This window comes from Chamaea fasciata, unplaced genomic scaffold (assembly GCF_029207755.1).
Source record: "Chamaea fasciata isolate MVZ Bird 193981 ecotype frontalis unplaced genomic scaffold, bChaFas1.0.hap1 SCAF_1, whole genome shotgun sequence".
Lineage (NCBI taxonomy): Eukaryota > Metazoa > Chordata > Aves > Passeriformes > Sylviidae > Chamaea > Chamaea fasciata.
This window is the reverse complement of record NW_027094086.1, coordinates 106,696,473-106,721,205: the sequence shown is the minus strand read 5'-3', so window position 1 is coordinate 106,721,205 and position 24,733 is coordinate 106,696,473. Positions and strand designations below refer to the sequence as shown.

The 24,733-nt window shown below is 37.0% G+C and overlaps 1 protein-coding gene across 2 annotated transcripts in view; it reads right to left on the bottom strand.

The window, feature by feature from the left end:
- Positions 1 to 2,660: 2,660 nt before the first annotated feature.
- The window catches only part of DPY19L1 (dpy-19 like C-mannosyltransferase 1), a 45,970-nt gene continuing 23,897 nt past the window's right edge, over positions 2,661 to 24,733 (bottom strand). For both annotated transcript variants that reach the window (XM_066192377.1, XM_066192386.1), the window contains exons 12-23: positions 23,779 to 23,865; positions 22,236 to 22,295; positions 19,777 to 19,857; positions 18,903 to 19,004; positions 18,154 to 18,225; positions 16,649 to 16,698; positions 15,994 to 16,018; positions 14,279 to 14,398; positions 7,718 to 7,892; positions 6,864 to 6,963; positions 5,306 to 5,431; positions 2,661 to 4,244 (exon numbers count right to left, since the gene is read on the bottom strand). In XM_066192377.1, coding sequence (XP_066048474.1) covers positions 4,088 to 4,244; positions 5,306 to 5,431; positions 6,864 to 6,963; positions 7,718 to 7,892; positions 14,279 to 14,398; positions 15,994 to 16,018; positions 16,649 to 16,698; positions 18,154 to 18,225; positions 18,903 to 19,004; positions 19,777 to 19,857; positions 22,236 to 22,295; positions 23,779 to 23,865 — 1,155 coding nt within the window. In that variant the 3' untranslated portion in view covers positions 2,661 to 4,087. The remainder of the gene's footprint in view (positions 4,245 to 5,305; positions 5,432 to 6,863; positions 6,964 to 7,717; positions 7,893 to 14,278; positions 14,399 to 15,993; positions 16,019 to 16,648; positions 16,699 to 18,153; positions 18,226 to 18,902; positions 19,005 to 19,776; positions 19,858 to 22,235; positions 22,296 to 23,778; positions 23,866 to 24,733) is intronic.

Genomic DNA, 24,733 nt, shown 5'->3' with positions numbered 1-24,733 from the left:
TTTCAGAAGAGGCTAGGATTCTTTTCGCAGAGCTCAGGCAGAGATACCTACACCAAAACACTAACTGCCTGCAAATAATGTTTGCTAAAAGCATCTCAAGACACTCCAGGGACTTGTAGTCAGAGAAGCTGAGCAACCCGTTGCTCAGTAACATGAAGATGATACTATTCAGGTGCTCGAACACAGGAATTATTACTAATGGAATTAAGAATTTGGTGCACTGGCTTTAAAAATAAGCTTGGTCAAGCCTCAAGAATGAACCAGAGTGATTTGTCTCTTTTCAGATAAACATTTTAAGGAGAGGTTTTCCTGTTGCAGGCTCAGTATCACCTTTAAATGTGATCCAGTCAGTGTTTTCATATTCTTCAGACTAAAAACTGAATCTTATCCTACCTACCAAACGGGCAAAACAAATGCTGCTTGCACTCAAGACACAATTAAAACATTAATAACCTTCACAGGGTGGAAGACTGGACACAGGGATCCTCCCTGAGTCCTCAGCCAGTTATGAAATCAATATTATTCATTCACTCTGTGTTTTCTATCCATATCTCATGATCTATTGGCAATAAGTGTTCTATCTATGCTGTAACAGGAAGTAATAAAGTTGTTGAACTATTACATGATGAACCCGCTCAAACAACTGATGCTTTCAGACATCATATGAATTACATCACTAATGGAGAATTACAGCAGATCAGAAATGAGCCCGTTTACTGAAAAGGAGATTCTGCCTTACCCGGTAAATCCTCCTATTACTCTGTTCCAACCAAAAAGGTCAGCTTAAAACTCTTCTACAAATGGTTCATTGAAACACTCGACTTTGATATTGTACAGAAATAAAAGTGCTTATATTGTACAGCTACAGCTGAGAACTTATTATAGCACTGAGAGGTTTTGCTACCCAAGCAAATTCTGCACAGATGACCAGCTCTCATATTTAGAACTTCTGCATACCATGCAGAAAAGCAATGCTGATTTCTGACAACCCTTTGTTTATACTCTTCCTTACATACCTGCTTTTGCTAAAGGAGTTTTCTTCACTTGGAGTGAGTCCTGTGTTTTGGAACTCCATGTCTTAATCATAAAAACTCAAGAGATTGATTCAAGTTCACTGTTTCAACTGAAACAGGCAAAAGAACATTTATTTTTTAAAATGGTATATGAATAGAATGAAGTGCAGGGCAGTACTGAATAGGATTTAGCACTTTCATTTCACAGAGGTGCTTCATTTGGATTCCATACTGAATATTAAACTTGCACAATTATCAGAAGTTTGATACCAAATTGCAACTGTGCCCATTTTACTGAAGAAATTAATGCAAAGCAAGCAATATTTCAGATTCCAACAGACAAATCAGGCAGATTGTCATAGTTTAACCTAAGCAAGGAGCCAAGCCCCACGCAGACGCTTGCTCACTCCTCCACCAGCAGGATTGGGGAAACAATCAGGAGAGCAGACACCAGAAAACTCATGGGTTGAGATACAGACAGTTTAAGAGAGAAAGCAAAACTGCACACGCAAGCAAAAAACAAGGAATTAATTTAGTGCTTCCCATGGGCAGGCAGGTGTTCAGCCATCTCTGGGAGAGCAGGGCCCCACCACACACAGCAGTGACTTGGGAATACAAACACCATCACTCCAAACATCCCTCCCTTCCTCCTCCTTCTCCCCACTTTGTTATACACTGAGCATGATGCCAAGGTCTGGAATGTCCCTTTGGTCAGTTTGGGGTCACCTGTCCTGGCTGTGTCTCCTCCCAACCTCCCATGCACCCCCAACTTCTTGGCCAGTGTAGCAGTAATGCCTGGGCTCTGCCAAAACACAGCCCACAGTCAAAACCAGCACAATGATTCAATATTACTAAAACTTAATGGAAACTGTCTTCAAGTATGGAAGTATTCCAGTCTTGTGCCTAAATTACTTCAAGGTCTGCATGGATTTAAAGCCGAAATTACTTGTGTTACACAATTATCGATTAGGATCTTGCAAAGAGAGAAGCAACTTCAACGAGGAGCTAAGAAGCCTCCAACTTGTGTTTTCTGGATGAGGTTGTAGTGATAAGCATAATGTTAACATGGTGCTCCTATGTGTTAAATGTTGTGTTATTTGAAACAAAAAATCTTTCCATTGAAACAGAGACCAAATTACTGAGATGACAAGAATTTCGTAACATAAGACACCTGATTCAAGAACTCACATATTTCTTCCTCACAATCATATATTGCATTTTTTACTCCATATTTTTTCATTCCTAGATTTTATCACATTAATATCAAAAAGATGAAAATAATTCTTTGGGTTTCAGATATATTACAGCATACTATCCCTGGAGATGAAAATTTGCAGTGTCTCGCCATGCAGTCACCTCCTTAACAAATGATGAACATTTTTACTAAAGCGTATCTTTGAACCCTAACTTTCAAATGCTTCTTCATTCCACCAGTCTTTTCACACATTCCTGCACTAATTTTTTGAATAAAAAGGAAGCCAGAAAGAGGTGTGTGAGTTTGGTTTAATCATCTGCAGCCCTTCTGTGCATTTCTTTAGTTGAAAGTTGAGCTTCAACCGTACCTACTGCAGCAACTGTGTTAAACTTCAGTTTAACAGACATAAGAGAAGTGTAACACCTGCCAGAAACATGAGAACGATTTCCATCTTTCTCTTTTTTATTTAACCACGTAAGTACATGTCAACAGTTGGCATAAACTTCATAAAAATACAGTACCTTTTTGTGCCGAAACACTAGTCACAATGTTTATATAAAGACTTTTTTCCTGCTTCCTTGAATTCAATTAACATTTTAAAAAGTGACTTCCCAAAAGCCCTTTTTTTTGTGAGTTTCCTTATAGAAATTTTTCCAAAATCTATTCTGTAAAAGTTAAAAAGCTAATGCATTTTCAGCCATTCTCCCTCACCCTCTCAATAAAACAGATTATAAAAAAATAAGACGTTTTAGAATACTGATCAGTTGTCATACTACTACTGTATCACAGGTTCCCATTTAACTGACACTGTTACAGGCGTGATGGATGGTGTCCCCACAACATCCAGGATCAGCAGATGCTATTAGGGCTAAAAAGACCAGTCACAGCAACTGACTGATGTGAACAAAAAAACTGAGTTGAAACAAATCCAAACCAAGGATGATAACACGGTGAAACATCAGACCTTAGAAGTCTTATGATGCTGTAGAATCACAATTACTGTGACAGCTCCCAATGGCAATAAACATACAAAAACTCTACCAAGTCAGTTAAACGACTAAAGGGTGTCCTCGCACTGGGTATCTCGGAAAGCGAGTTCTCTATTATCTAATTACAATACTGGTGTGACATCAAGATGACAGAAAAACAGCAGAACCAGTCTAATAATGCTGGAGCAATTATACCCACACAACTGACTACACCCATAGCACAACTGGGATAAGTTTCGTTTTTCTTTAATGCTGATGAAAAAGTCCAGGCAGGATCTAATATATGGGGAAAGGAAAAAGGGCATTAAATTTTGAAAGTAATTTCTTATCAAGATAGGCGCTGAAGGTCTAGTTAAGGCAGTGAAGGATTTATTTTAGTATCTTCCTAAGGCTATGACAGATTTTTCCTGAATAAAGCATTTTCCCTTAAAAATTTCATGTATATTATGCCAGCTTATTCTGAATGCATAAGAATGCCTAAAAACCCTCGGACACTGAGAAGCTAAACTATTGCTTACTGCAAATATTATCCTTATTAGTCTTCTTTTTTTAATATCAATAGGATTCCAATAACATGCACCAAAAAATGAAGTTTCAAGTCCACCTACGAACTTTTCCATAGCTACTTTTAGCTCTTTTTGGATCAGTGTTAAATAAAATGTGCAAACATATAATCATTTGCATAGCAAATCTCAAGGGACTGACCCTGAAATAGAAATCCAAACTGTTAGGTTTAAGATATTTCTATAATCAGAATTCACTTAAAATGGTAAAAAATAAAATACACATTTTTCCATTTTAAGTCTAGTAAAAAAGGTATTTCTGACTTAGAATTCTTACAGTTACTAGTTTAAAGATTTGAAAGACTGATGCTTCATTGCATTGAAATGTTATTCCTTTGGAATCTTCAAGACTCTGTAATTGCTATTTTCAAATACTGTGATGAAATATGGCCTGGAATCCTTGCTCATAAGGGTACATAAAGGAATTTTTCCTCTATTAGCAGGATCTTCAACATCCCAAATTTCAGGCATACTGCAGCCAGGCCTAAAAAACAGGAATACAGAAAGGGAAATGAAGAAATGCCATAAAAAACCCATGAAGCTTGCTTCATAGTGCCCCATGAATACTTGATTGTGCCATCTGTATTTTTTTAAGTTTGTTTTTATAACAGAAAAATGATCAGATTACAAAATCAATAAATAATTAAATAATTATTTAAGTATTAAGTAATTAAAAAATAGTTTTGAGAATGTGTAAAATACATTTGGCTTTTGTGGTTACATAATTAATAAAGAATTCATTTGGAGGAGGAAGCACATAAAAGAATGCAAATTATGCAAGATATTATACATTACCAGGGACCCTTCAATCTTCCTATAAAATGGAGGGTGGTATACATATTGCTAACATTTCTAAAGAAAATTCAGGAAATAAAACACCTTAAAAAAGTAGTAACTCCTTGCTTTTTATAAAAGATCATAGCCAACATCAATTCCCTGTACAGCTGCCTTTCAAAGTTATAAAAACTGAGAATTTTTTAATTTTATCGAAGATAATAGCGAAGAAATTGAACAGACACAGTTAATTTTATTTTAAATGAAAATAAAATAAAAATTGTGCTCTGGATGACAGAAAGAGAAACCAAGGGGGGAAGAGGGGAAGAAAAAGGATAGCTCTCTCTGAAGAACATCTTAAATGTGACAAAATTTTTAGTGACTATTAGTGGTCATAACATTTTGGTGCTCCAACAATCTTTTATTCTGCACCTTTTACCCATACTAGGCTTCCATTATACACACACATCTGTTCTTGCCATCAGAGAATAATTACTTATTTCCTTTGTAATGACTTCTATCCTTCAGTGTTTTCCAATGAAGTTTAAAAACCCATACAGCACAGCTTTCCAGGTTCACACAAAGAATACATGGTTGCTAATGAGGGTAAAGTCAATTATACCAATTACTATCTACAGATGCTGGACAAAAATGTATTTTGGACACTTCTAATAAAGAAAGCACAAATCAACATTCTAAAACTTGATATGAATCTTAGACTACATATTCGAGGGGTGTATTATTCTTGTGAGAAAGACAGAGATTACTTACTTTTTTCTGCTTACACACAGTGACTCTTCAAGGATGTAGTAATTCACTCCTAGTTTTATCAAATCTCTTTTTACTTGGCTTGCAGGTTTTCGACTGTACATGGAATACACTATTTTAGTTCTGGCCCTTCAAAAAGAAAAATCTAAGGGTTAGCTGCAATAGAGCATGAAGATGTAAATTTTAATCTTAGCCTGGAGAGGAAGGTTTTTTTATTTCACAATTATTCGTAATTTTATTGCTTTATGCTAAAGCAAAGTTTACATTAATAGCGCCATTTGCTTGAATATAATTACGTCGTCACAAATATAATGATTCTAAGAACAAGTTATACAGCCCTTTTGGTTCTTCTGCAGCAGGAGACAACTCTGTATCAAGACCCTTGGTTACTGCGAACTCAAAGCGTAAAGATGTCAAAGCAATGCATTTACTATGCAATACTCAAGACTGGAAATGACCTTGCTTGGGCTGGGGTGACCAGGAGGAATCTGCCAAGTCACTCCACAAAAGATCCCCGTCACTGTGTGTCACTATGGTCAAACTGCTCTTGCTGGGACATTTTCAAATGCAGAGCACAAGACCTGGAGTCCACGTACAGTGATCAAGCAAAATCAGCTCCTGGACACCATATTCTTGTTTCAGAACTAGATGACCTTTCAGGTCCCTCCAAACCAGGCCAGTCCACATCTCATCCAGTAACATCCTCCTCTGAACGTGCAAAGCATGATGCTGTTAAAGCCCATTCATTTTCTGATACTTAATACCGGTATTGTCTATATTTTTCCCAAACATGCCCTGTCCCGTGATTTTGTTACTAGGACAGAACATTTCAGTTGAAAGGGACCTACAGTGATCATCCAAGTCTGACCAACTCAGGGCTGGCCAGTTAATGCTAGGCAGAGAACTAAGGACATAAGGCAAATAAAATGAAACCCTGCCCTTTCGCTTTTATCCCTCTCTATCTTGCTGCTCTCTTGTTGTATTGGATTTCTTTTAGGCAGTTCCACCATACTAACAAAGAAATACTACACTATTAAATTTAGTAGAAGAAATTAATGACCTTTTCAGATAAATCAATTGCAATTTAGGCAAATATCCGATTTTGAAAACAACAGGGGTACAAATCTTAGTAACTCCACCACAAAATTTCAGCTTTAATAATTAACAGATTATCACAAAAAATGACAGCCAATCACAGAAAGCTAATAGAAATAAATACCCTGGGTATCTTGGAAAAAAAAAATTATATCTGCCTACAATGTCAGGAATAACTAGAATGAAGAAAGGACATAATTGTACAGACAAATCCAATTCCTTAACTTAATTCTGATTTTCTTATATGTAAGTCTGAAGCCCTATCTGTCCCTGGAGTAGATTCTTTCTGATGAACACAAATCCTCAAGAAATAACGCATGCGTTTTCAATCTGACTGAAATAACAAATCCAGTTCTATGAGGTTTTAACAAATTTTACAATAGAACATGATGCCATTCCTACAGTGTATTACAAACACTACGAGAATCAATAGCAGATGCAATAAAACCTCAACTGCAAAATTTACCTTAATCCTGCATCTTCATAGTGAGGATGGTTTACAATAGGACGAAGTGTAGACAATTTAACACTTGCCATTGTGGGCATTGCTCCTGCAAAAACTGCATCTGAAATACGTAATCAAAGGTATTTTTGAAATGAGGAATCAAACAGTTAGAGAAGCAATTCAAATACCTGAACATTCTACGTAATCCTGTAGAAAAACCATGAAGAGGGTAGGGTACTCCTTTTTAAAAGGCCGCATGTGATATCAGCAGGAAATCAGTGTTTAAGTTTGGGAGTTTTTTTAACCTTGAATATAAGCCATTAGATAACTAAACATCTAAAAATGGAGATTTAATGCATCTTATTCTTCTTGAATTGGTAGAATAACATACTCATTATATCAACACACTTTTATTTGTCACTTCTTTCACCAGTGTTAAATGGGCAATAAAATCTCAGTCCACTATGGCTTTAACCTATTTTCCTTCTAAAAAGGTAACCAGTTTTCTGACATGTTTTAGGAAAAGGAGGGGTGCAGCCCACAACACACAGAGGCATTTTTAATTCTCTTCTTGCAAAATGGTGACTATGGACCCATACAAGACTGGTGTCATTTAAGTAAAAACCTATTTTAACTGGACTTGGCAAAGACGCTTTTGTTGAAAAAACTCCACTTGTGGTTAGAACCTCCAGATCAGTAGCCTAGAGTCTAACAAAGGCAGTTTTTGGAGCTTTTTGCATTGGACATAGCTTTTATGTGACAATTAGACATGCCAGAGCCAAAGATAGTAGCAGCACCTCTGCAGTCATTTGTGATAGGTTCCATGGTTCGACCTCACAATAAAAGGGGACATCCTACATTATTAAATAGTTTACCTTGTCTCGTATTGACTTTTATCCACTCTAAAAGTTCTTCCTGTGGCAAATTGCTAAATTCTCCCATGATGTTCCATTGAGTTCGAAGATTTGCAGATCCCTCTATTGTCATCAATGCTAAAATAGCAAAGACCAATGTTTTGGGCTGGATTTTATAGGAGAGCCATCCAAACAACTGAAATGCAAGAATTAATTAATTCCTAGACAACAATTCTGTATTGTCACATGCAGAACAATTCCCTTTTATTTCTCTATGAGGGAACCTCGTACATTGCACTACGAAACATCTCTGCTATTTCTTCTCCACTAAACTTCAGATTACAATCCATAGTATTATAATATAGTTTGGAATATAACATTATTTACAATACATATTTCAAAATATAATTCCTAAGTATTATTCATGTTTAACAAATATTGCACATTACATTTGCAATTCTAAATAAATAAAAAAGAACTAAAAATTTACAATAATATGAACTTTTAAAGTTGTAGCTCAAATGTCAAAACCAGCAAATAAAGAGGATTCAATAAAGGTAGCTGGACTTTTACAGTATTTTATCTCTTACTTGCATCTAGATTTTTTTCTGTAGTATACAGATTAGAAATTGTACCACAAATTTCTGAAACATATTAGAAAAACAGACTTTGAGGATAGTAAGTTTAATGCTGCTTTATATCCTACTCTTTCCTTTCTTGAACTGGCGCTGGCCTTATTTCCTAAAGACAATTTGCTGGAGGCTCTAAGCAAATATTCATATATACATGAAAATGAGCAGTTAAAAAAGTAGTACAAAATTTGCTGTGTTGAAGCACAGTTTGAGCAGGAACACTTCATCTCATCCATATTTGAACTAAAACTTAAATAAGAGAGTATAAGTTACTTTTTTTTTCAAGCTGTTTTTAATTAGAAGGCTTCACACTTCAAAAATATCAAACCTGCACTGAATAAATACATTTCATTTATAGTACCATTACCTGTGTTTTTTTTTAATTAAAGCATGAAACAATAAAATCAAGTCTCTCAGCCAAAGCTCCCACTAGGCTGACTACACCAATTAGGTAGTATGTGTTCTCTTTCTTATAAACTAACCACAAACTACCTTTGATTATTAAAATTCTCCAGCCACCTCTCCAAAAATACAGTGTACTCTACTCTCACCCCTCAAGACTCACTAAACACTTTGAGAAGAACAGCAATACTATCCAGGAAAAGTTAATATCCCAAACAGGCCTGACCACTGTGTGGATCTGGAAGGATGAAGAGAAATTAATTCATTTGCAGGCTGCTGTACATGAGAAAACCTCCTTTTTTTACCAACAGTTACAAAAATGTCACTTTATTGACACGTTAAAACTTTGACAGTTCCACAGCTTTTAAAATCAAAGAAAATTACATTACTGTCACACTTTCATAAAACCTCATTCATGTTCAAAGTCTCTGATTTTAGCACTATTTTGTTTACTTAAGTAGCCTAGAATGGTTGAATATATATGCACTGCAAAAGAAGCATTTCTTTCATCGGCTGCTGTTCCTTATGTGTTTTTTATATCAATTCAAGGTTTTTGGCTGTTTGGGTTTTTTTTCCAAATGAATAATTTAAGTCTTTCTCCAGCTATTTTATTGTTTTCAAAATTTCCACCACTACAATAGGAAAAGAAAGAGGAAACCTGTGGATGCAAATGGTCAAAAGTCTGAACAGAAACAACAGCAGATAGGAGTTTAACTTGAAGCACAAACAGTAAATTAAATTATAAAAATTATCTGACCCCTAATTTGATTACTCCTCTTTGTTCAACTTAAGAGAACTCAAGGTTCCAATCACAGGTTTCTAATACTTAAAATGCGGTTGTACAGAAGGGAGTTCCTCCCTTTGCAAATATGCAGCTACTTTATATTTTTATTTCATTAAAAAACCTTTCTTGAAAATACGTTATGAAATGAATTACTTTCCAGTGAAAATCAACATCAGTTCACTCCTTTTCATCAAAATGCATTCCAGACAATGAAAATATTCTTTATTAGAAAAAAGAACATTATCATTTTTATTGCCCATCAGCTGCCACAAGCTGCTGGTAATGGAAAAATGGGAAGTGCAGGGATTCATGCAATGGGCTGAAAGAACACAACATACCAAATTTCTTTTCCATGTGCAAATAATTTTTAGCCTCCAAATAAATTAACACTGAATCTAAACTTTCATGGTCTACTAGATGAAAGGATGGTGTTGACCTCAATTACAGTAAGATAACTGCCTATCTTAAATTTGCTTAAATTTTTCTTGCATCTGCAAAACCAAATTGTCACTTATTAACCTATACTTCATTCAAATTTGTAAAACTTTATCCAATGATAAAGTGTACCGAGCGTTAATCAATCATTTGGTCACAAGTCCCATCTTCCATTTCCTTCATCCAAAAAATTCTGGTTTAGTATTGCACATAGTCGGATTTTTCAGCCTCAAAAAACTACTCCTCAGCAACCAGAAGGATAGAAAAAGCTCATTAAAAACCACTAGATATTTTCCTGGCCCCACAAAAACAAACAAATCAACCAAAACAAGAACCAAAAAAAAAGGTTTTCTAATTGCTTGCTTAAGTCTTAGAAGTGATCTGCTCAGTGGCGGCTCAACAGCCTTATGGGCCACTGTTTCTCTATCATGCTGGCATGGCCTGGTTTTGGGTAGCAGGGGGCCACAAAGATGCTTGAAGTTTCCCACCGTATCTGGCAGAGCCACCGGCTGATGGCTCTGAAGATGGACAGGCTGCTGGCCAAAACCGGGCCAATGAGAGAGGCTTGTAATACCTCTGTCATGACCTATTTAAGAACAAAATCAAAACAAAAGTCACGGGTTTTGCTTCTAGTCAGAGAAGAGGAGGAGATGAGGACATGTGAGGGAAACAACATGGAGACACCAAAGTCACTGGAGAAGGAGGGGTAGGACGTGCTTCAGGTGCCAGAGCTGAGAGTCCTCTGCAGGCTGTGGTGAGACCATGGTGCAGCAGCTGTGCCCCTGGCAGCCCCTGGGCAATGCAGAGTGGGGATCCACGGGGGATGCAGAGATCCATCCACAGCTCATGGAGGGGAGGTGCACATGCCAGAGTTGGTGGATGCCTGGAGGAGGCTGTGATCCAGTGGGAGACCCAGAGGAAAGCGAGAGGCCCAGCTTCCAGACTGGAGCAGCCTGTCGTTGTAAGACCGCACCCCATGGAAAGAGAGACCCATGTCACAGCAGTTTTGGGAGCACTGACTGCCTGTGGGAGGGACTCATGCTGCAGCAGGTGCCGTTTGGCTGCTGCTCGTGAGAGTGGACTCATGCTGAAGAAGTTCTTGGAGAACTGTCTCCAGCGGGAAGGACCTCACAGTGCAGCAGGGGAAGGACTCCTCTCCCGGAGCAGTGGAAGAAAAATCTCATTGATGAACTAACCAAAACCAAGAGATTGCTCTATCTCCTTGCAGTCAGTGGAGAGGAGGGAGCGGCTGAGGAGGCAGAAGGTGTTTTAAGGGTTTATTTTACTTCTCATTATCCTCCTCTGATCCTGTTAGTAATAAATTTCACTTTGTAACTGAAGTTGAGCCTGTTTTGCCCTTGAAATATTTGTCCCAGTCCATATTTCATTCATGAAGGCTTCGTCAACTTTTTTTCTCCTTTTCCCTCCTTTGCCCAGCTGAGGCAGAGGAAGGTGAGCGAGCGACTCTGGTGGGTGCCTGGCACTGGGCCAGTGTCAAACCATTGCACATGCTGAAGCCAGTCCTATATTACTTGGAAGATTATCAGCCTCTCCTTACTAAAGCAAGCACACATCCATCAGATCAGAAAACAAAATCCAGCTTCTCTTCTATAGGTACCAATTAGCACCAAAGTAGGGAACGCACAGAACAGGCAAAAGAACCTTACACTGTTCCCCTTAAAGTTGGGCTCATTTGAACACTTCTCCAAAGGCCCAAGCCAGGGCCAGGATATTCCCAGGCTGTATTATATAGGGCTGCTGATCATTTATCCCCTTCTGCACAGAATATATGTCTGACCTGCAGCAGTCTAAAGCCCCTCCCTAGCACTCATGACCTATTTCTTTCAAGCCAACTATGCTTCCATGATGCTGCAATGAAGGAAGGAAAAGCCACTGGACCAGAGTCACGTGGCCCAACAGGAGCAGCTCCCAGAACAGGTTATCATCTGCAATTGCAGCTCCCTGAGAAGCTCACTTTCACTCTACAATAGGAAACAGCAGAACAACCAAAGAAGCAAAATGCAGTTGGAAGCAGCAGATAAAAAAATATTGACAAAATACTCTGAACCTGTCCTCCCTTCCAATATTTACACACTTACGACACATGGCTTCCTCTAAGATCCAACACACAACAATTATAAAAAGCACGTGCATTCACTAACTGGCCTTCTGACCTCAGCTGCAGTACTAAAAACCCACAACAATCCAGGAAGGAGTACCGAAATGCTATTACTCAGGTAATAGCTTTAAAAAAAAAAAAAAAACAACAAAACAATCCACCATGCAGCTAAAAAAAATCAGTACAGATTTTACAGTGGCACAAAATACATAAATACTTTTAGTTCTGGACTTCACTACAAAACTCTACTACTACCACCACCACCACCACCACCACAACCAACAGGGCAGAAAAGCCCATCAAGAAACACTGACTTAATAAAAGAACTAGGAATAAACCAACTTTGGACAGAATTAATTTAAATCGTAATTGTTATCTGGAAATAGCATGTTAAAAGAACATTTTTTTCGTTTTGTTTTTCTGACTTTTGAAAAGCAGATTTTTCATTTCAAATTATTCAGAAACACCTTAATGAAAGTTCACTTACAAAAATACCCAGTGCAACTGCTATTGCTTAAACAACCAGGACACCTAAAAGGATGCCAGCCTTTGAAGAACAACTAAGAGCTGGAAAACCGAACGCCTGTGAATCTCCCAGAATTGCAGTATGTAGAGGAAATTCCTAAGTCCCAATACTCAGTTACAAGGTGGCTAAAGAAAGAGGTTTTGATGATATGTTAGCATTTTATATTTCACCTGTAAAGACTCATTTGATATTGGCAAAGACACAGCACCTTCACTTAGGCCAAATAAATCGGGCATCAAGAAAGGGATGAGACCACCATTTAAGCAGACTGATACTGTGTAACCTGTCTAGTGTTATAAAGAACTGCCCTTTTCTAAAGATCAGTCAGGAAGCAATTCAGTTTTATGGAAAACAATTATTTGTTCAGCTGGCCTAACATAAGATAGCTTTCTCCTCTTTGCATAAATCTGTCTCATTCACTCATCTTCCAGTTGTTTGGACACAGGTATCAGCTGTTTCACAGACAGGAACTGCCTTCACCATACCACCCTAATTCCCATTTAGACATTTTCTACAAAATCACAGTGCAGTGCAGGGTGACAGGGACCTCTGAAGATGCAGCCCTGCTGCTTGAGCATGGTCATCCAGAGCCAAATGTCCAGGTCCATGTACAGACAGCTTCTGAATACCTCCAAGGATGGACACTCCACCATCTCCCTGGGCAACCTGTGCCAGTGCTGACCACCCTCACAGTGAGAAAGCTTCCACATGTTCAGAGGGATCTGTCTGCATTTCAGCATGTGCCCATCACCTCTGGTCCTGTCACTGGGCAACATGTGAAAGACCCTGCCATTCCTCCCAGTTCTGTACCATCAGCAAACTTGCTGAGGCTACACTCTGCCCCACCACACAGTCCATTAACAAAGACAATGAACAGTCTTGGAACCAGCACTGGCCCCTTAGGTTACTGGCCTTCAACCAGACTCGGGACCACTGATCACCCCTCTCTGGGGTCCAGCTGTTCAGACAGTTTTCTATCTACCTCCCTGCCCGCTTTCCAGACAAAGGACTACTTATCCTATTTTTGCTACATGTTCAAAGCTTCTAAAACAGCTATTTAAATAGAGATTTAATCATGTTCACTTCTCAAAAACACAGATAATGAAACATGGAAAGCCTGTTCTAAGACCTTTTATATCTGGAGGAAATCTAGTAACATTTGATGCTATAGATGACTTCAAAGCACAAGGATTAAATCTCAGTTAGGCATACGAGTTCTGATTTTTAAGACAGAAATGTTTTCAACATACAAGACTTCAAACAAAACTTCTGGAAAGAATTAATAGGCAAAAAATATGCAAGGCAATAAGCTCTGAAGAGCTGTGAAAACACAGTGTAAACAAGGACGAACACTGGAGAAAATTAATAGTCAATAAAAACTTGCAGTGGCATAGAGGTGTGCAAACACAGTAAAATCTAAGATATGTCTCCCCGTGCTTAAGCTCAGTACACAGCATGTTAACTCGTACAATAATGCAGTTGGACAAGTTGCATAAAACAAGCCTTTTGCTTTATTTAGGAAGAACGGAGAATGGAACCATTTTTTACAGGCAATATAATCTGGTTTATTTTTACCTGGTACCCTCAGATTCAGCAATTACACACAGAGAAATCTGCTTTAGGACAAATATCTGTGTAAAACTCGTAAGTACTGAGATAGCTACAGGATAAAAAGAAACCTTACCTGTTTTGAACACACCAAGGAAGCCATAACACACAGATGTGGCGTTAAAAACAGTTTTAGTCTCATGATTAAAATCGCTAGGACACTGTATGCCAACAGCTGCAATGCATGGAATACCAGCTGAAAAGAAAAATAAGAAACCACAAGACACAGAAGCAAATTTGCATACTTTTCACTTCTGCCTTAAACACACAACTTCATTTTCAGTATAGCTTAAATGACGAGCTTGTCTGAAAGACTCCAAGTCAAAGTAAAGATATTCATATTTCAGATGGTGATAATGACTTTCTGTTATCTTTTATCTAAAGCACATGTAGCATGCTAAAGAATGAAATAACAGGAAGGAGTACCATCATCAACAAGAGAAAAAGAACCTAGAGAAACAGCTAGCTATTTAAATAGTCCTTAGACCTTAACAGTCAATTATATATGTAAAATTTCTTGTATAACCTCTTAAGAGAAGTTGAGACCCTGCTTTTTAGTGCCCCAAAATACCCACGTATGGAATAAGAGAAGCAAATAAGATCATCTTTGATAATCACACAATCAGTGGCAGCCTGCTTTAGTATTCTAAAAATCATCAGATAAGCCACATACTACTCCTAACATTAATCTGTGTTACTTGTCAAACTGCTGTGCTAAATCAGAGGCATTTTTGCAATCAGTGCTTTTATCTGATTATCATAGAATCATTTAGGTTTGAAAAAAATCTCTAAGATCAAGTCCACTCATTAATCTAACACTGCCAAATCCACTGCTAAACTGTGACTTCAGTGCCACATCTACATGTCTTTAAACACCTTCAGGGATGATGACTCAACTCCTTCTTTGGGCAACCTATCCCACTGCTTGACAACACTTTTGGGTATTTTTCCTAATATCCAATCTAAACCTCCTCTAAGGCCACTTGAGGTTAAACCATGACAGACATCTACCTACTCTCTGGGCCACCTGATCCCAGTGTTTCACCACTCTCATTGTAGAAAGATTTCTTCCTTATAGCTAGCCTAAATTTACCTGATTCCAGTTTTAAGTCATTATCCCTTGTCCTACTGGAACAGGCCCTGATGAAAAGTTGTCCTTGTCTTTCCAATAGGTCCCTCTTAAGCAATGAAAGGCCCCAATAAAGTCTCCCTGCAGCCTTCTCTTCTCCAGGCTGAACAACTCCAACTCTCTCAGCCTGTCTTAAAACGAGAGGTGTTCTATCCCTCTGTTTTTGTGGACTTCCTCTGGACCTGCTCGAACAGGTCCATGTTCTTCCTTTGCCGAGGGCTCCAGAGGGGGGGGACACACTATGTTGCTTTGCACAGTTTTTATTAAGAAGAACCATGTGTACTACAACATTCATTAAGGCATATCTCAAAACAGAATTTTATCATTATATGTCATGTGAAGCCCCAGTAACGGAATCAATCTCCTTCTCAGTCTCCATGTTGAAAATGGAAGGTCCAGCCTAATTTCAGCATCTTTTGGAACAGCTACATTAAAAGCCCAAGATTCCTCTCTTGCACAGTCACCCTCATTAGCTAGTATATTCCTTTATTCAACATTGCAGAGCTATTCTGGTGACCCAAGTTAAGATGAGGGAAATAAGGATGCAAAAACCAAGCTTCAAATAAACCACATGCATCAGCATCAGCCCACTGCAACCTGCATTTCAATACTGAGTATTTGCATTAACATTAGAATAAAATTATGCAGAAAAAGGATCTTACCTCACCATGGTTAAAACGTTCTTCTCTGAAAAAAATGACAACCCAAAATCCACCATTATTTATGTACTACAGAAGCACTGGTTTTATTTTAAAATAATCTCTAATGGCATTAGACAATGCAACTAATCCAGCAACCATGAATCAAGTGTCAGAATTTTTTCCACTCTATGCAAGCTTTGAAATAAACTGCAAATCATAACTAACTTCGTCAATCCCTGTATCTATTTTGAAATCTTGAGTATTGATTTTAGCGGGTTTTTTTTTAATTACTTCCATGAGATGAAACTCAGGTATCTTTATAACCTGGAAGAAAATAATGGGGGAAAAAAATTTGCATTCACTATTTATAGTAAAAAAGCAAAAAAGGCACATAAATACTGGCTTGGGAACAGGGCAGAAAAGTAAATCATTAAATATAAAATATAGGCATAAATGGGTTAAGATATCTAAAACAGGTTTAGCAGATAACCTCAGCTGTAGTTGTAACATAAAAATACCATTTGTAATACATCTATTCAGTTACTGAATTGCACATAACTAACTTTTCAAAAAAGACTTACATAATGTAGAATTCTGAATTATGCAGCATATAGCAAATCAAATGAACTTCCAGCAGAAAATTAATTTTTGCATTAAAAAAGAAGACAATACTTACTTTTCATATCGGCCTGTGTGAGATAAGGATGACAGAATATATTTAACTGCCTAAAGAAAACAAGAGACAACAAAAAGTATGAACATACTTCAAAACTATTTTGAAGCATTTTCAACATTTCCTAAATTAAACTACACCTGGGTAATCTCTTTCTGGGATAATGCTAAGATAAAAGACATGCAGTGTTTTAGCTAAAACTTCTTTAGAAGATATTTAATTAGCCAGGGAGTTAGTAGTTATCCCATCTGCTCCTGTGCAAACTGTAAGTTTTTACACTAATTGTACATAATCAAATTCACAAAACCAGTTATTAACTCCAGTTTTAGTGTTCATCAGCTAAATAACAGATTTTTTTTCGTTGTTTATCATCAAGTTTTATCATTGACTCAGGATTAGACCTTTGCAAAAATCTTTGTAAAGAGAATTCAGAATTTTAAATTCATGTTTTTGAAAACCTGTGCTTTTAATTAGTGTATTGGGTTTACATGCCAAGGTTCCAGTTGCAGGAGCATTGCAGGGGTGCCTCCTGTGGGAAGAGACCAGGGACTGCCTCCATGTCAGAGAGTGCCAGTTCCAGACAGCTTCAAACCAGATCTACCACTGGCCAAAGCCGAACTCATCAGCAACACTGGTGGGGCCCCTCCCCTGTTGATAACATGTTTACAAAAAGGTAACTCTGCAGCAGGTTTAAGAGAAGGCAGTAAGAAAACTGGGAGTGCAAGGACCCTGAAGTTACTGAAGTCAGTGAAGGAGCGGGAGGAGGTGCTCCATGAGAACCATGACATTGCAGCTTTTGGAAAACACCACAATGATGATTTTTTCTTTTCCCCCTGGAGGCCCATGAAGGATTATGGTGGAGCAGATGGAAATTCACCTGAGACCTGTGCAGGACCCCATGCCAGAGCAGGTGCACATGGCCTTGAAGGATGCTGCAACCCACAGAGAGCTCACAAAGGAAAAAGCTCCTGGCAGGAACTGCAGCTTGTGGACAACAGCCCCCAAAAGAGAAGGTTTTCTGGCAGGAGCTGCAACCTGGGGGGGACTCATGCTGGAGCAGTCTGTTTCTGAAGAACTGTACCCCATGGATAGGACCTATGCTGACCCAGTTCTTAAAAGAACTGCAGCCTATGGAAGGGACCCATTGAGCCTGGGGATTAGGAGAAGATGGTTTTAGTTTTGGTTTTGCTTCTTGCAGTCCTACTCTATTTTTAATTCATAAAAAATTGAATTCATTTTCCTCAATTCAAGTCTGTTTTGCTCATGACAGTGAATCAGGAAGCAAAGCCCCCGTACTTATCTTTACCCATGAGATTTTTCTACTCTTCTTTCCCCATCATACTGAGGGTAGGGAATGGCAGCATGGCTTGGCAAGTACCTGGCAGTCAGCAAAGGTTAACCCACCACATCAATTCCTTCCCATCTCAAAGAAATAAATAAATAGCAATCCCTTAAAAAGAAGAAATGTAAGTTCAAGGTAAAGGAGACTCACTAAATCAATCACTTACCCTTTTGATGATTACCCCAAAAACCACCAGAACAACTGGTAATAGCAGAGTCTTTGTGTACCTTACTGGAGTCTAAAATGGAAATCAAATTAATTTATTGCTTTCCTTCATCTGTAATTATTTCAATCACCATTTTAAAGAAATTAATGTAAGGAGATCTTCCTGGAGTAAAACATAGATGCAGGGTCATCAGTAAATTACTTCCAGTTCTTTGGCAAACCATCCAAAGATGAGAAATAGACTGTATCTCATCTGAATTTGTGCACTACAGGCTGACTAACCTATAAACATTCTAAATGCATATGTAGGCACTGATAAACTAAAAATAAATTAAAAAAGGCTATTAATGCCACATCATGAAGCTTCAATGCTGTTCTGTAGTCTAAACCTACCACATAAGGCCATTGCAGCTCTCAGTACATTTTCCACATACTCAAAACCAGGTACTGAGAGCCCCATAAAATCTTGTTTGCAGAACTGTAACCTTTCATTTATTCCTGAGAAAGCACTTCTTTCATTCAAGCAAGCACATTTCTTAGATCTAACATTAAAACATTGGTTTGGTTTAAGTTCATTTAAATGCAATAAACCAAATTAAACTTAGCTTTAGTTCATTGATTTCTCTTTTCACAAGTATGCACTTGAACTTATGACGGCAGTAGAAGGTGTGGTTCTTCAATGTTTTAAGTTATAAATAAAGATAAAGCAAGAAGTTCCCTCTTCCACAATCACATATTTTGACAAATTACCTCTTTTTCCATGAAGTCAAACTCAGCAGCGCAGGTATACATTAATGTATCAAAATCCTTGTAGCCAATAAATTTAGATTTCAATATATTTCCTATATGAGCCTGGTAGGATATACAGGAAACTGTAGTAAGCAAAAACTGTCCAGTTTTCCACAACAAAGTAGTATAAATATGAGAAATTATACTGTATTGAGAAACATTTTTCATTAGAACAGAAGTTGTTCATACCAGTTACAGTATTGTTACAAGAGTACCAAAAATCTACTTCCAGAGTATTAAAGAACATCTTTGAGTCTAACACAGATTTTACGGTGTTAAATAAAAAGCAGGAAACAGCAGAAAAACCATACTCTTGTGACTGTATTCAACAAGAGTATGGTTTTGCAGTAATATTTTAAGGCATTACCTTCCTATATTTTACCCCTAGATACACATCTACAGACAGGTTTTTAACAATAGAATAAAGGGGCTGAAATACAGCAAAGGCTGTACTTGTTAAAACAAGATTTCAAAACTGCCCTGAAAATTAGTTTGAGAGAGAAGTGAACTGACAAACTGAGTAAATAAAGGTGTAAGTAGCAGATAACCAATACAAACAAAGCCCTATAAATCCACATTTAAAAACAAGCACATAGAGCATTCACTACGACAAAAGTAAAGATATTTGCGTTTTCGCAAATTTTGGTAATAACATCTCAAAGTGATAATACGTAATGAAAGAAAAAGCAAATATACAATCTCTCTCCCACTTCTGCAAAACAAATTCTGGAAATTCAGGAAAGTGAAGATGTCAAAAAAAAGCAAGATGTCAAAATGAAATATTAGGAATGACAAAATTTTTGAAAAAGTCCAACCAGATACTCTGAGAACTTACATCATCAGCTATTCCAAACACAAGTGAAGTCAGGTATTTCAAGGTGACTGTCCCAAATAACCAGGCACATCCTTCAATGACCTTGAAAAATATATTTAGAGTGAAAAGGATGTCTTTAGCTTTTATAATTTGTTTCTTTTTTACAAGGCTTCTAAAATGTAGATACTACTTATAAACTCTCTTATGTTACAGCTGAAATAATTTTGTGGAACTGATTTACTCTACAGTTGTACTACTGCACACAGCACTGTATGTAGCAGAGGCAGTACCTAAGTTAACTTTAAACAGGGGCAGCCTCACTGTCTGTTCCATCTGTTCAGCATGCATTAGTGTGTAGGGATTGTTTTTGCACAAGAGCTGTTCCATATTATCAGGTTGTGCTAGCCTGGTAATTCAAATCTTTGGAGGAATTTGCTGATTTATAGCACCATCTCAAGATGATCTGAGGTCAGAAGTTGATGGAAATATAAGCAAAGTATGTACAGTTACTACTTTTAGTTCTTTTAAAAGTTAGAACTTTTAGTTCTGTATCAAGTTTATTCCCGTAGCAGGAAGGTTAAATTCCTGGCAGTGTAGCTTAATCTAGCTAATTCTTTACAAAACTGGATCAACCGAATAGGACAACCTGTCTCAGTATCTTGTATTTGGGACTCACAGCAGACGCTTTCAGAGAGAATGCAACAAAAAAACTGACCTTTGCCCTAATGTAACCAGGGTTTTTATGTGATGATGGGCTCGTTTATTGGCTGCTAAGAAACCTAAAAACCTAGGAGGTATCCTAATCCTTTACTGAATGCCTCTGGGTTTTTTTCTTCCACATTATTCCTCACAAGCTTACTGCTGCTAGCATAAGGGGCACTAAAAAAACTGTAATTATATTCTACTTTTATTCACTGGTTTTATCACATTTACCTTCATTTTACAAGACATAGAATTCTAACGTACTTTAAAATCTCAGCTATTTGGTGAATCTACGTTAATTATTATCTTCATACTCAGTGGTAATAGATTTTGGGGGAAGGCATTCTAGTTTTTAATATTAATTAGGTGAGACACATTGACTGAGACTACATGCAGTATTTACAATGTTACACATGAATTTACAAAATAAAAAAGGTCCTTCTCTGTGACTTCTATCAAGTATTTTCCTTTATGGTGCCTGCTCAGTAATGAATTGCTGTGTTCAGGGAATTCTGTGTAAGAATACTGAGATTTCTCTGCTGAATGGTAGCACCTTATTTGGGATCAATTACTTTATATAAGCTTTTAAAGTCGTGGTGGTCTTTTGAAAATTTGACATTTAATCCCACCCTTTGTTTCTGACCTTCTAACATTCACACCTTATCTCATAGAGTTTAATTTCTTTTATAGTTCTAGTTAGATAGCTTCTCCAAAAAGTTCCTGAAATTTATGCACATTACATTCACCCACACACCCTTATCTACATCCCTCAGAGAAGTCAAACACTTTTGCAAGGTGTGACTTCCTTCCACAAAGGCTGCACTGGATGTCTCTCATTATACTGCACATACATACAGCTTAACACCTCTCCGATCATACAACTTTTTATTCTTTTACAAAACCCAGATTTATTAGTTTGCCATTCCACCAAGTGCCTTGGATTTCCACTTCTGAAAACTGACATGAAAACTGCCTAAACTCTGATTTTCCCTGGTACTACAGCCGGGCATATATACATGCACTGCAGTTTGCTATAAATGTTTTAATTCCTTCCTATTCTAATTCTTTTATAATAACTGTATGAATTTCATGCAGTTTTGCTAACAGCTTATCCTTCATTTAATAAGAATGCCTGTCTTAAATCAGGCATAGTCTTGGTAGGCTCCCATCTCAGGTGAATTTACATGTTAACATTATGTCTTAAGCAGCAAGTTGCTTCTCATGTTTTCTACAGTGTTACATTTTATTCATAATAGTTTTGGAGTGTTCTCCCTGTTTCAACATGACTTCTACTACCCTCACCCACACACCCCACAGTGTTTCACTCTGACTTGCTTTCTTATGTAATTTCAAGATGTTTGCTGTTGTCATAAAAATATCCTTGAAAAGTTACATAGATATCCATATTTTAGTGAATAGCTAATGCAATACCTTAATCTTCACTTCTGCAAGCACTGTTAGCCTTTTATTTGCTTTTTCTAAATTGACCTTTACTTTAAAAGGATTTCCATACAGATCGTAGCTTTTGTAAACATGTCAAGTTGGCAATTTAAAGTTAACCGTGTTGCCATTTAAAGGCTACTTTGGCTCTCTTTATTTCTTCAGGAATTCAAGACTAATTACTGGGAACATTGACAATTTATTAAAGACAGCAGCTCAGCTATTTTCCTTGATTTTCAATTATTAGAAACAAAAGCAGAAGTTGTTTCTGTATTTGACAAAAACAAACAAAAAGTCATTGTTTTTCGCTGAAATTCAAAATATACAAAATTCCTTACCCATACATAGATTTCTCTTTTGCGCCTTTTCAAGACTTTTGGACTCCACTGAAGAATTGCCTAATTTAAAAAAAAAAAAAAAAAAAAGCATGTTTTTAGGTAGTGTAATAACACAAGGTATTCCAGTACCCTGAATGAGATGTTTTTCTTTTTGGTAAGCCTATTGCATCATATATTTATTTATTAAAAAATCTTCCATAATTAACATAACCTGACATGTGAATATATATAGTATGATTTCACCCTGCACTGGGAAAAGTTGCCAACATAAAAACTCTTACTGCAGTTCAAGTACAGTTAATGGAAGACTACTTTTTTCCTGAAGGAGTAAAGACAATTCTGTATTACTCAGTTCTAAGTGTCTTTAAATCAAAACCCATGGGAAACTGAGTTGTGTCTGCTTCTGTGAATGACAAGAGACTGAAGCAATAAATGAATTACTGGCAGCATAATACAAGCAATTTTCAAGTAAGGCAACAGAGCATGGAGGGCAGTAGGAGTCACTCCTTTCTGTTTCACGATATGTTCATTTTATGACACAAGGAAGACCCATTTTAGGCTAATTTGAAGAACAATGTAATTAAAAGCTGCTGGAAATCCAGTCCACATGTGAGACTGAGGCCAATATAAGCATCCAAATAACACACAAACAACAAATACTTTTTTCAAAGCAGAAAACAGGCAAGGAACTCAACAGGTTGAGAACTCAACTCAACCTGTACTTAATATATAATTACAAAAGTTGCTAAAAGAAACTAGAATAGATTCATAACAAGCAAACTATACTACAGCAAATATGCAGCCAAGGCAGTTTACTGCTAGCATAAGTGAGAAATTGCCACACATTTGCTGATCAACAAAATATGAACAAACAGATAAAAAAAATCAGAAATTAAGATGATTTGCCGTAAGCTAAATCGGATCTATTCACAACACTTTATCTCCTACTTCTTATGTACATAAATCCTTTATGAGGAACTATACAAAACTGACAGAGGTTGTGAGGTCTTTCCTATTTAAAGAAAAATGAAGAGAATGAATGGTGGTGAGATGATGAATCTTCAGTGAATAATTTCGCTACCACAGCAGTATGATGCAGCAGATTCAAACAGTCTTAAACCACTGTTATATATGGTTTAATCATTTGTTCAGCACTAGAGGATTTACTATCAATAAGAAGCATTAAAATGAAGCTCCTGCTTGCTCATGTTCTTGTTTTACAGTCACTTGCATTGAGTGAGTCAAAACTTTGACTGTTTTACAGTCAAAATTACATAGATGGTAATTTTTGTATTTTTATAAAAAGAAGAGAACTATAAAGTAGAAGAGTTGAGTCTTAACTGAATTTCACTTACAAAGAGGTTTTGGTATAAATCCATGATTTCTTGAATTAGAATTTACCCTTTCACCAGATATCTTTATGGTCTAATTCTGTTTCTCATGTGAAAGGTTTCTGAGCAGTTTCACATTTTACATCAATACACATTTAACAGTACAGCACTGAAGTCTTAGCACAGCATGTGATTCTTCTTAAGCAACTTACCGAGATAACTACTAAAGATGCAGCATAATATGATGTCAGTAACATTGAATTACCAAACATCAGAATAAAACACACCAGAAGTGATACCTGAAAGAAGAAAATAAAAATTATTTCATTTAAAATAGAAAAGGTAAGGATTACTCAATGTGTTAACAGCCTTAAATTTAAAAACACCTACTTTACAGCAAAGTGCAAGCCTGATACTCACACTTGCAGATTTGTTCTGAAAACACTGCAAGGAGTTAATGGCAGCAGGTAGCCAAGTGCAGATTATTGTTTTAATTTATTTATTAAACGTATGTTAAGAACAAAGCCTGGGCATAGGATAAATTTAGGTAATACAATAACTACATTTCTGAAGTTATTTCTAATACACTCGGTTTTTTCTAAATTACAGTATGAGTTCTCTCCATCCTGTTTGTTACCTTTTAGAATTCTGGACAAACATAAAAATGAATAGAATGTTTGATGTCTTCTTTCTTCCTAACTGACAAACACATGTTCAAAATACCATCATCATCAAAGTCAAGGAAGCAGAACTCTGACTGTTTGATCATGTGTACCTAATTATACAAGTTTGAAAGTCAGGGCTGAAACACAACTTTTATCCACCATCCTGATCTACTGTGCTCTTTTTTAACAGAAAGCAATCTGAATTACATTTTCCAATTTGGTGGGCAAAAATCAATAAGCAACCTCTGTCTTCTTTTATACACAGGAATAAGGAAAAATAACAGTAATTTTCAAACTTTTCTACTCCACTCTTCACATAGTTAAGGCTTTCATTTTCCACAGAAGGAGGAGGGTAGGATGGAGGCAAAAACTGAAAACACCACAAAACAGACTGGCAGTTTACCCAGGCTCACTAAACTGTCTCTGTAATGTAACATGACTGTTTATCTATCTGAAAATAGCTTATTTGTGGCACTTCAGCACCTAAGTTATTCTTTAGCTA